Raw genomic sequence first — 12192 nt, forward strand, 5'->3', positions numbered from 1 at the left:
AAATCTATCTCTAAAGCATCTAAAGCAGTACATGTATATATAGACATGAAATTATTAAACTGACAAGTAATGCTTGGTTACAAACATTGTTGCATTATCATTAGCAAGTAAATTAAAAATGTGCTCAAGTGATAAGTCAGGTCTTCATTTTGAGTAATTGTATACATGCATCAAAATTGTGAAGAAATGGTGAATAAAATTAGTGACAGAATATTCTAAAGTATTCTATTCTATTCTACATTCATGAAAAAGACAAAAGTGACTTGCAACAATGTGATTGTAGATAAATTTATGGGTAAACATTAACATTTGAAAATATAACACAAATGGAGACACATATGCAGAAATACTGTTGAGTAGCAGGTATTTAGTTCCAGAAATAATGCAAAAAATACAACAAATTAACAAAACTTAGCATTAAATGCATTGAAAGAATTTTCTTCAAATGCTTACTATATTCTCCTCTCATTCAGATTTCTTTCCTCTGCTGTGTGTCCTTGCTCAGAGCCACGCCATGCACAATAGTTGATTAGTAATCAGATTGAAGGCTATTTTGGTAAACGTGAGATTCAGTGTTCTTATCATTTGCCTAGTTAGTCTCCTTTCATTTATGCCCTTTTTAGCTGAAGCCAGCTTGTTTGAACGGTTGCTGATGCTGATGGATTACTGGCACATGTTGGTTAGCCTTACGTTTTTCATCAAACTTGTTTAAACTGTGCACTAGTTTACCTCGACACCTGAAGTAATCCCTGGAGTAAGAAATTCTACATACAAAAGTGTATCTGACCTCTGTATTGTCTGGCTCTCCCTTCTATAAATCTTCTATAAACAATGGAAAGCTTTGTCTGGAGTGAAAACAAATATAGAAGAAGACTATTCCATCCTTGACATTTTTTGGATCTATTACTTAAGTTTTTCAGTGACTGACGTTAAGCGTCTTTTCAAAGTAAATTTACACTGGTATTGTTCATTAGAGGTTGTGTCAGGGTTCCTGTCCTTCTGCTTTATCAGGGCGCCAGGTTGTGTGTCACCGGGTGGTCTATGTGCCTTGTCGCTACAAACGAGTTGTTGGTGGGTGGGATGGGTGGTATGTGGTGCGGAGACAGACGACGGGGGTGATTCATCAACCTCGCTCTTTCTCCCCACCGAGAAACATCAGGAGCAGTTACACAGTGCAAATGATGCAGCTGACGAGTTCATTTTTTTGGTAAATCAGTAGCTAATGTGCAGCTCAAGTCAACTTTCTGTAGTTTGGGATCAGAGTTGGAACAATAGCAGCCTTGGAGGACCACTGTGGTTGTTGAGATTCTTTTTGTTATACCACTACCACTAATAATAATAATATTGATAACATTAATAACAACTATAATAATAGACGCTTAGATTCATATCAGGCTTTTTAAGAAAACCAGATCACTGAGGTACTGAAGTAGCCAGGAGTAGCCAGGAGGACTCACCAAATTGCCCCAAATGCCTTTTGACATGATCTTAAATTGTCATTATAGTTTCTGCTTCTTTGTTGTGTTTTTCGTCAATCCTTGCCTCCACTAACTAGCTAGAGGCTGTCATCTCAAAAAAATAATAAATAAATAATAAACCTATCCAAGGCTTTTAGTCCTGACAGATTATTTTAAGAGTATATTGTCACTGTGAGCAGCTTTTCAGCAGCGTGATGGATTAGAGCAAAAGGTTTGGAAGTCTCTCTCTGAAGTGTTTCCTTGCACTGGCGGCTGTTTTCCATGTTGATGCTAAATGCCTGCCTTCACTCTTCATCTCCGTCATGTTGGGATGTTAGGGCGTCAACTCGTTTCCTGGAGCACATTGACACATTCATCAATCAGAGTGGTGCGAGTTCCAGGGGCGTTCCATGTCGGTGGAACGGCGAACGGTGAAGTGGTGAAGCTCCCTATCGACACAGCTGTAGCAGATTGATATTGAGCACATGATCCCCGTAAAACTAGACCTATAAAGTTTGAATGTGAAGAAAATGACTTCAGTTTAATTTTTTTTTATGACTGAAATCAATTTAGAGGTGGAGATTTGATAAAAAAGGAGGTGCTTTCACAGACTTCACAGATCCTACAATTCAGTACAGATGGTCCAATGCTTGATGATGCTGGTTAATAACTACTTTATTAGGAGGTGGGGTGAGGTTTAAGAAGGACCCATATGAGGTGATTCAACTGCATCATTGACTGATTAAAAACAGTACATCTTTGGCCTTTCCACAGCACCACCTACGCCGATTGCCCCGCCCGAGCTTCTAGCTGTTGGCGCCACCTATCTCTGGATCAAACCCAATGCCAACAGCATCATCGGAGATGGGCCTATAATTTTGAAAGAGGTGGAGTATCGCACCACGTCTGGAAACTGGGCCGAGACACATGTGGTGGACGCTCCCACTTACAAACTGTGGCATCTGGATCCGGATGTGGAATACGAGATCAAAGTTCTGCTGTCCAGACCCGGTGAGGGTGGGACGGGACCTCCAGGGCCGTCTCTGGTGACCAGGACTAAATGTGCAGGTAAGTGGACCTGGCTGTTACAGAGGAAGGCTCACAGTCACAGCTTGTTCAGAATTTTTTAGGGAGCTGTAGTTTGTCACCTCTACACCAGTCCCACTGTGTAGTCTAAGGAGGACGTCATGAATTGTCTGTGAGAAGAAAAGGCTAAAATCAAAGATGATGATAATTGAGATGTTAAGAAGGTGCCCTGAAGATGGAGAGCGCTGTTCAAGTACCTGCCTGATGGAGGAGGTCATGTTGGGGCAATCATTCCTGATAATGAAAATCCTTGTGGGGGTGACAAGAGCACAACAAGTGGTAATGTATTTTTTTTTTAATGAAGGTTCATCAGTTCTCTGACAGGTCCGGACATTTTTTCTTCCCTCTTCTGATTTCAAACTACGTGTTCCGTCTCGGGTGGTCTGAGTTTGATTCGCCCCCTGCTGTGCAGCCTCGCGCCTCTGCGCCTCAGGCAATGTCTTCTTTTTCTCCTCAGCTGGCGGCGCTCTGCGCAAAATGCCTAGTTTGTGACCCACGACAAAACATGTCTCAAGGAAGTTGTCATCAGCCGGACGGCAACCTGTTCACCCCCATCGGCTTGACCTCCTTATTTCTCAGTCACTTCTTAACATTATGAGTCATCGTCACCTCAGATATGAACTGATGACGGAGCTCTGCCACGACTGTAACAGAATGTGGCATTTCACAACCAAAACTAAACATGAAAGAGTCTCGTCATGTTTATTTTACAAGGAAATAGCGGAAACTCAGTGTTCTGGGAATTTAAGAAGTTGTTTTCGAACCACATTGTCCACCCAGACACACGATCAGAACCTTTACTGCCCAGCATCTATCATGCTTGTGTGGAGTCGCACTGTTCACGTAGATTCCGGCATCTAGCACCGAGACGCCTGAGGTGAGAAGCTCTCCCACATCATGTCCACGGCCAAATCCCGACTCGCTTGTGTTCACATCTCGGACTCCTGAGCCCAACGTGCTTTGTCTCGAGCGCAGTGTGAAACCGCCCTATGTCTTTGCAGAGACTACAGTATTAACTTGTGTCTGCTTTTAGTGAAATTATCTGTCAAAATCAGTGCTTGAAATGTAAAATGTGGACAAAGATGATAGATAGCAATTAAATAAAATGCTAAATAAGGACTTAGGTATAGAACATCAAAACTTAGACATAGAATAAAAGCATATGTACTATAAGTAGTTATGATATGTACCCACATTATTATGCATCACCAGTGTGTTTGTTAAGTTTTTTTCAAGGCACACACCCTTGACAAATTAATTCTGACAAATTAAACTGCATTTCTAGTCCATTGGAAACCATAGCAATCAATGAATGAGCATCACTCATTCATTGATTTATAGAGTCGTGTGTGTCACTTTCTGCTTTCATAATCTGTATTTTCACACTGCCTCTATCAGTAGGTGAAAATAATGTGTTAAACATCACACACTTGCTCTGCACTCATCCTCCTCCCTGAAGTTTCACCTTCCATTGTTTTCCTCTGTACATTGCTAAAACCTCCACCATCATCACAGAAAATGATTCAATCTTCCGGTTATTGTCTGGGAATGTGTCAGAGTCGAGCTGATGATGTACGACTTGGTCTCTCAGCTTTTTTAGCCGCCGAGTCTTTTCTTTTTCCTCAATTTTTTCCCCTGGCTGCTGATGAGGGTCATCACGTTTCATTTCTTTAAAAGCTTCACACACCAGGGAAACACAACCTGTGGTCATGCTTGGACGTGATCATCTCTGACAATTCAAATGTGTTTCCTCACTCGATTGTGATTTGGCCTGAATATTGCAACTCAAATTGTGGTCAGCCATTTTGTATTTATTTATTTTTATATATACTTGAAATTAAGTGCTTCTACTCTCGTAATAATAATTTACTTAAGTCCACTCACTTTCCATTTTTTCAGACATTAGTTGAACTGCGTTGTTGTTGTTTGTTTGAGAAGTGAAGAAGAGAAGCGGAACATGTGTTTCTGTGCTAGTGGTGCATTATTTCCCTGTCACAAGCGTTCAAAGGCTGCTGCGTGTGATCGCGAGTGTGTGTCCTTGTGTGATGGGATGGGAGCAGGCAGGTATGACAGATGTTCACAAGCCTTCTAGCTACATTGTGTGTGTTTGTCTCCACACACCTACTGTGTTCACCTATCCGATCAGGTAAGCGTCACAAAGGGCACTCAGGTGCCAGCGAATAACCGCCTCAGTGCTCATCAGCAACATCAATTTCATGAGCAATAATCGGTGGCGACAGCCTACAGAGGTCAAGCTTGGGTTTTGTCTCACGAAAGCTTCAGATCTTTTTCCCAGAAAGAGCTAGGGATCTGGACCTCTCACCTTTGAGTGCCGCCCTGTTGATCCATCTTGGAACAGGGGAAGAAAATGTGTTGATAAATAAAATCGAAGGAGGAGGAGGAGAAGGAGAACATGTAGACACGTTGGTGTTTGACAACAAAAATGACACAACATTCTTCTTTATGGTTTGCTGTGAACTCTCCTCCTGCTAGTCACAATGGCCCGCAGTCCTGTTTTAATTGTTAATCCACTGTCACTTCCATTAAATGAGGCTGGATGAAATAATGCAATAAAAAATGAGGGAACAACTCAATATAAATTAGCAAAGCTCCATCTGACAGGAAGCATTTTCTGCATTTTTAGCCTCAGTGCAGTTAATTCATCTGGACCATTCTTGTTCTCAGTCTCGGGGGCTGATTAGAGATAAACAGCTTGTGGCTCCACTTCTGATTGTGGCGACGTCCTGTCGCTGATGATGCCGGCGCTGATTTGCTCGCAAATTGAATCCAAGACATTAACAATCCATTTTGTTTGAGATGATTTTAAAAAAAAATGTTCACAATAGGGATCAGTGAGAATAGTCTTCCTGGTTGGAAAACATTTTTGAAGGGTGAGACACGTTCATGTGGGTCGGGGAGGATCGCTGAGTCAGAGTTGGGAAGTACAAAGTGTATTTTTGCAAGATTGAGATTTAAAAAAAATATATATAAAAAAAAAAGATGATTTTGCAATCATAAATTCTGTTAGCTAAGTTGTTCCTGCGGGCTGGGAATCATTGTATTGAACGTTCTGAAACGAGTGAAGTCCTCGCCACCGGAACCATAAATTGCAGTGACATCTGTTATTGTGTTTGAGTCTCTTTCCTCCGCTTCGTTGTTGTAGCTGGCTGCCATTACTCGCACGAGGATTCGGGCAGTGGCGCCACCAGGGCGTGGCCACCCCACCCGCCAATCGCATAAAGCGTCAGTTATGCATTTCATATGATTCATCCCAAATGCTGTACATTTATGGCAGAGCCAGCCAAGCAAGCCGCTCTTGACCTTCCATCACTCACAGTAGCTCCCGCCCCCTGCCCGCTATTGCACGCTCCGACTGCAATGGCTCAACGGGGCGCGAGAAAACTACCAGTAAGTAAATCAGTCATAACATTCTTTGGTAAAAGAAGAGTATGTGTCGTGACATGTGCTTTTTAAGTGCTAAATGGCGCTGTTACAGCAGCTTTCTGACATGTGTTTGGCACGTAGAACTGAGTTAGCGAGCTAACGTCCGCTGCTGCTTGTATATGTGATTGCCTCTTGTTTCATCATAGATATCTCCCAGTCAAGAGCAGAGCAGCCCAAGCTGCCGCAACTGAAAATCTTTCCTCGAACTTTTCAAGGGGACAGAAGACGATGCTTCTCTAGAGACTGGTATAACATATATAAATGGCTGGAATACTCTCAGAGTAAAGACTCAGCCTACTGTTATGCCTGCCAGAACTTCAGTCTCCCCTCCTCAGGTGCTTCAGCATTTACATCTGAAGAGGGGTTCAAAAATTGGAAAAAGGCAGCCTTCAAAGATGAGAGACTTTTAGGCCATGCCAAATCTGGAGCACATACTAATGCGATGTTAGCGTGGGCAGAGTATGAAAAGTCTCTCAGCCTCCTTAAATGCAGAATATAATAAATTAGTGAAGGAAAATAAAGATTACAACAGTTAGAGAAACCATGCTCCTCACAGCTAAGCAGAACATCAGCACATCAAGAATCAGAAGGTGAGAGTAAAGGAAATTTTCTCTCTATTATGGAACTGCTTGACAAACACAATCCCACCCCACAAGTCAAAGAAATGCAGCATATCTTGGGCATGACACACAAAATGAAATAGCTGAAATGGTTCACACTTCAATAACTAGTGAAGTTGCCCAAAGTGAGGCTTTCAGCATTGACAAGACTAAAGACCAAAGCAAGAAAGAACAGATGTCCTTTGTAATTAGATACTATTAAAATGGGTCAGTATGTGAAAGCTTTCCTGCCTTTGAGGCAGCACAGCGCCTGAATGCTTCCTCACTTTCACAGAAAATAATACAAATTTTGCAGAAGTACGGTCTTGACTACAAAAAACACCTTGTAGGGCAAGCATATGACGGAGCCTCAGTTATGAGTGGAAAGAACGCAGGTGTGCAAGCACGCATTAAATTAGAGGCCCCATTAGCTTTTTAGGTGCACTGCAATGCACATTGTTTAAATTTAGCATTAATTGACAGTGTGAAATGCATCCCATAATTACTTCTTTTCTCTTCTGCAGAAACTGTATGTCTTAGTGTGAGGGTCATATGTGCACAATTGACGGCCGGTACAGAGGGAGATGTTTCAGGGTGCCCCAAGAGAGTTACAAAGACTGATAGAGACACGGTGGGCATGTAGGTATAATGCTTGCAAGATTGCCAGGCATCACACGCCTACTGAAAGAAATATCAGGAGCGCAAAACTGTGACAGAGCTATAGAGCCAAGAGGTTTATGAGCCCAAATAGATCTCAAGTTTGTTAGCCTCCGTGTAACATTCTCCACTGTTCTTAGTGAGATAAAATATCTGTCAGATATTTTACAGTCCCAAACACCAAAGGCATTAATAGAGCTCACTGTCTTTGTGGAGCCATATAAGGAGCTCTTCGACCGGATGTTTAAACTGTACAAAATTGCATTTGCATTACCTGTGAGCGCAGTTTGGCGTCTGATTCCGGGACTCTCACCAACGTTCTGGTGTTTCTCGCATGGAGGAACATTTGCAGAGAGGGGTAAATGGACGAGGTTAGCTGAAAGTACCTTCAGCATTTCGCTTGAGGTGCGCTGAGGAGGCAGCCTTGATAGTGATTGATTTTTTTTTCTACCAGCGAGCGTCTCCTTGCTATTGACGGCATCCTCCCGCTCATCACTCCTCGCTCGCTCCTCAAGGATTAAGAATAATTCATCATGTTGTTTTCATTTGGGTAATTTTCTTTTCACTGACAAATGAAACCCACTGGACCAGTTGTTCCTTTAATCAGACATGACCTCCGTGTGTTTTCATTATTCTCCTCAGTGTCATCTCTGGACACACACACAACTAATCTTTAGATTTGTGAAGGACAGGTTCTTTCCTGCAGGAAGTGGATTTTGCCATCCTCTGTTTTGCCTTCACATGATGCTTATGGAGAAAAGCCTCAGGGCATTAAAGTGATTAATTTGTATTAATTTAATCCAGTCAAACGTAATTATTTAGTCCAAATAACGCAGATTATTCACATGTAAACTTTCTTTCTCTTTATACAATGTGATATCATGACTTATACATCCATGATCACAGAGAGTAAATTTAATAGCGATGATGGCTACAAATGACCATAATGACCATAAATTCTGTACTACAGTGCTGGAGTTTTATGAAAGAAAATAGATCTTGTTCGTACATAAGCCAGTGGTGCTGTCTGCGCTGTAGAGGTCAGTGGTGCACCCAGCTTCAAAATGCATGAGGATCACTTCTAAACTAGTTTTGAATCAAGACTGACTCATGAAGCTTGAATCATGAACTCATCACATGTTTCATTGACATTAAGACTGTGAGAAAAAAGTAATGGCTTATCGTTGGAAATTGTAGTAAGTTTAAAGAACAAAATAGAAACACACATACACACACACACACACACACAAACAAATCAACTCTGTTCTAAGATGCAGTCATGAGTTCATTCATCAGTGGACACTTGCAGATTCAACTTAAATTTCATCACTCTGGTTTCAACTATATTAAATGTGATTAACTGCTTATTCTTTTGATAATCCATCAGCTAGTCAAAATCCTATCCCGTGCCTGCTCTTTAGTCCTCTTCTCGTCTTCCATCCATGATCTCCATGGATGGCGATTAAAAAATGACATCACCATAGAGAACCCAAAGTCAAGTCGGAAACAAACACTTTCCATTCAACTTTGGAATATAAAAGTGTGTTTCCTCTTCATCAGACTTTGCCTTGATAGGCTACTTTCTGTTTATTTTTAACTGCCAATTTGTCTTTGGAAGTGAATGCAGCGCGGACACGAGCGCCAAACTTAATGAATTCCGCTGAACTTGGCAGAACATCACTTCATGTTCGCTGGCCATTTCAGTACATTTAAACCCAGCAGGTGAATTAAAAATCCATCTTTATGGTGCATCTCATTAGCCAGCACCTGCATTAACATCCTTCTTATGAAAGCACTTCTTTTCGGGATGTGGACACGAAGCAGATCGCAAAGTGGCGGTCCAGGTCTATAAAGACCAAATGATTTTGGCTGACATGAAGCTTTGTGGTTCGCCAAAGCTCACATTAGCATCCAATAAAGCCAAGAGAGGAAGAGAGACGACGCTGCTGCGACAAGATTCATGTACAGCAGGTTGATTAAAGGTTCATCTTTTAAAGGCTAACATATTAGCCAACACTCACATTAACAACCTTCACATAAAAAGTTAATTCATCAGAAGTGTGAAGGAGGTGATGCCGCTGCATTTTGAAGTGAAAAGCGGGTATTTATAGCGTGAGAAGTGAACGGTACAATGGTAGGCGACGTGGAGTTTCAGGTGATATAAACTTGGAGGAGGAGATGGCGAAGAGGCGTCATCATCACAATGACCCTCTGAATTTGGATAGTTCTCCCACCTTCTATCCTCCTCCACGTTTCATTTTAGCATTTTCATTTCACTGATGAGGCTATTGGTGGAAAATTTGGAAAATGACTTAATTCTCTCCTTCCTTTTTTAGAAAGATTGTTACGCCTTATGTCAATCTGGATGTTAGGAATGAGCTTTCAGCCAATCTAAAACTTCAAAACCACAAACATGCACGATAGAAATCTACCAAATAGTGTAACAAACCAACGCACAGCCTCTTCAAATTCCCAATTAGATTAAGGGCTGATGAAAACACTTACCATATTATACTCATTTCATAAATTATTTCTTTGTAGAATCAGTAAACAAAAAAGGTAAACAAAAAATAAGTAAACTAATAAGGCTCTCTTTATCTATGTATCAAAAAATGAAACTTCAGGTCAATGTTCCAGCCTTAAGTTGTGATGATGAATAGGCAGACTGGTGTGAAGTCTCACTCTCTACCTCATGAGGTGAGTAGTGTTTGGCAAAATAACACGAAAACAAGTGCGTTTTGAAGTAGCCTGATGGCTGATACAAAAAAGTGTACTGTTTCAATGCAATTGGTTAGCTTAAATCCAACTGATAGTACATCTTGTTTCCACCTAGCTTAATTATTCCTTGATATGTTTTCCTCGCGCTGTGGGAAGCACATGGATGTGTCTTGCATGTCCTGTTGCACACCCTCAGTTTAATTTAAACATTCATATAACATATGAATGAGCGCAATCCTGAGACCAGCCTCTTATCAGCCTGCAAGTGTGTGTGCTCCGAGTGCCCAAAGCTATTAAAATGCATACGCTTAACAGTCAGCAGTGACGTGTCTGTAATCAACACTTTGACGGAGCTGTGAGGAAAGAAGGTGTAATACAGAGGGTGAGAGCGTGTGACGGAAATGTGCGTCTTGGGAGAGTTTTGGATGGCAAAACAAATGTGTCAAAAGACTGGGTCCATGCTGTTAAGAGTGACTTGCATTATCACACATCATTACATTAGTTGACATGAGTGGAACTTGACCTCAAACAACAACACAGAGCTTTGAACAATAAACCAGACTCGCTTGAGCATTTTGCACAGCTTTTTGATTTCCAATAACAGTTTTTTGATGTTGATGTCAAAGCATTTTGTTGGAAACAGAATGGCAATCTTGAATGAACACACACAGAAACACGTGCAGGAAACAGACACTAAAACACACTAGCAGAGTGTTATAGTCTCGATTGCAAGCATGCCAGGTGTGTTGCATTCAGGATGAAGCCAATCAAGAGGAGCAGCTTCATATCTTATTGCTGCTGGTTGATAAGTCCGGCTCTGGTTACTGAGGCAACCGTTTGCTACGGATGTCTGCGAGTATGTATGCTCTTGATTGGGAAGGTGAATATACTGTCAAATTGGTGATGCAGCAATAAAATAAAAAGTGAAAAACTATGCTACTTTCAGAAGATGGATGATTAAAGAGCGGTGATAGTGTCACTATTATACGTGTATTATTGAGCAACAAGACCAAAAAATAAGTGTAAGTTTTAAACAATAGGTGCATTCACATGCATATTCGTTTTTAATATATATTTACATTGGTCAGTGTGTCTGTTGAACCTGTTCGACTCGTTTGTACACTGATGCCATGGGAGTGAAGACGGGTTGCAACAACATATAAAATAGAATTAAAGGCAAACCCAAAAACTTAAATTAAGAATCAATTTACACTTTTTTAGGAAAAACTTCGACACTCTACATCTGAACAATGAATCATTTAGTGAAAATCAATTCAGGGCAACCTCGCCTAAGGTGCAGGAGGGAGTCACCTGCGACTGGTGCAGGTCTCCTGCCTCAAACTACTCCCAAATGGCCGATACTGAGATTACATCAACTCAGTGGGCTTCTGGTTCAGCTGAAGCCATTTCAGAATTAGGTAGAAATTGGAAGGAACTAAAGCACAAGGGAAGCTGAAGGGAACAGACTAACACAGGAGCCAACAACTCTGTATAAGACTTGAAAGGGCATGCGATCTTGCTGTGGATCGTGGGGCTTTATTTACATCCAAGATGCTACGACAGAGACATTGCTAATACTTGGAGTAATGAACATCAGAGCGGCCGTACAGTGGAGCGCAAAACCGTGACTTAGACGATCACATGACCATGTTGTCTGAAGTCACAATTTCGATCAGAATGCAACATCTCGTTCCGCCCTACCACCTAATTATATTAAACACCAAAATTTGATAAATCATGTGACTCTTTGGCTCACATCTCGAAACAGCCTTTGCGACCACACGGTTATGTCAGTGGCAAATCATCGCCTTGAACTGTAGAAAGCCTCCAAGTTCTGCTGTAGATTTCGCAGCGGGAAGTCTCTGACCTTCATTTACTTTCCAACAAATTGAAAGTGGCACAAAGTGTCTGCTATCAAGTAGGATGAGCAGAGATGATGTGGCGGTGAAATGGGGTCCACTCGTGAAGATATTGGAGATAATCTGACAGACGTGAGGCCTCCATGTTTGATCAAAGAACCGTCTGATGCTGCCCACTGCCGTGGCGGAACATAAGCAGCTTTTCTTCACTTAAAGGGAGGTTGCTTCATCTCTACTCCTCTCCTTATGTCCTTAAATGCAAAACACACGTTATTTTCATTTACTGTTAAATAAGTAATATTATTATTGTCATTTAAAAAATAAAGATAGATTCAAAGGGCCTTGGATAAATAAATCAATAGTAGTAATAAT

The 12192-nt window shown here is 41.3% G+C and overlaps 1 protein-coding gene across 15 annotated transcripts in view; it reads left to right on the plus strand.

Annotated features, from left to right (window-relative positions):
* LOC128760226 (receptor-type tyrosine-protein phosphatase T-like) overlaps positions 1 to 12192 on the plus strand; it is a 204070-nt gene that overhangs the window by 70871 nt on the left and 121007 nt on the right. For all 15 annotated transcript variants that reach the window (XM_053867382.1, XM_053867385.1, XM_053867383.1 and 12 more), the window contains exon 8: positions 2232 to 2525. In XM_053867382.1, coding sequence (XP_053723357.1) covers positions 2232 to 2525 — 294 coding nt within the window. The remainder of the gene's footprint in view (positions 1 to 2231; positions 2526 to 12192) is intronic.

The sequence above is a fragment of the Synchiropus splendidus genome, chromosome 6 (assembly GCF_027744825.2).
Source record: "Synchiropus splendidus isolate RoL2022-P1 chromosome 6, RoL_Sspl_1.0, whole genome shotgun sequence".
NCBI lineage: Eukaryota > Metazoa > Chordata > Actinopteri > Syngnathiformes > Callionymidae > Synchiropus > Synchiropus splendidus.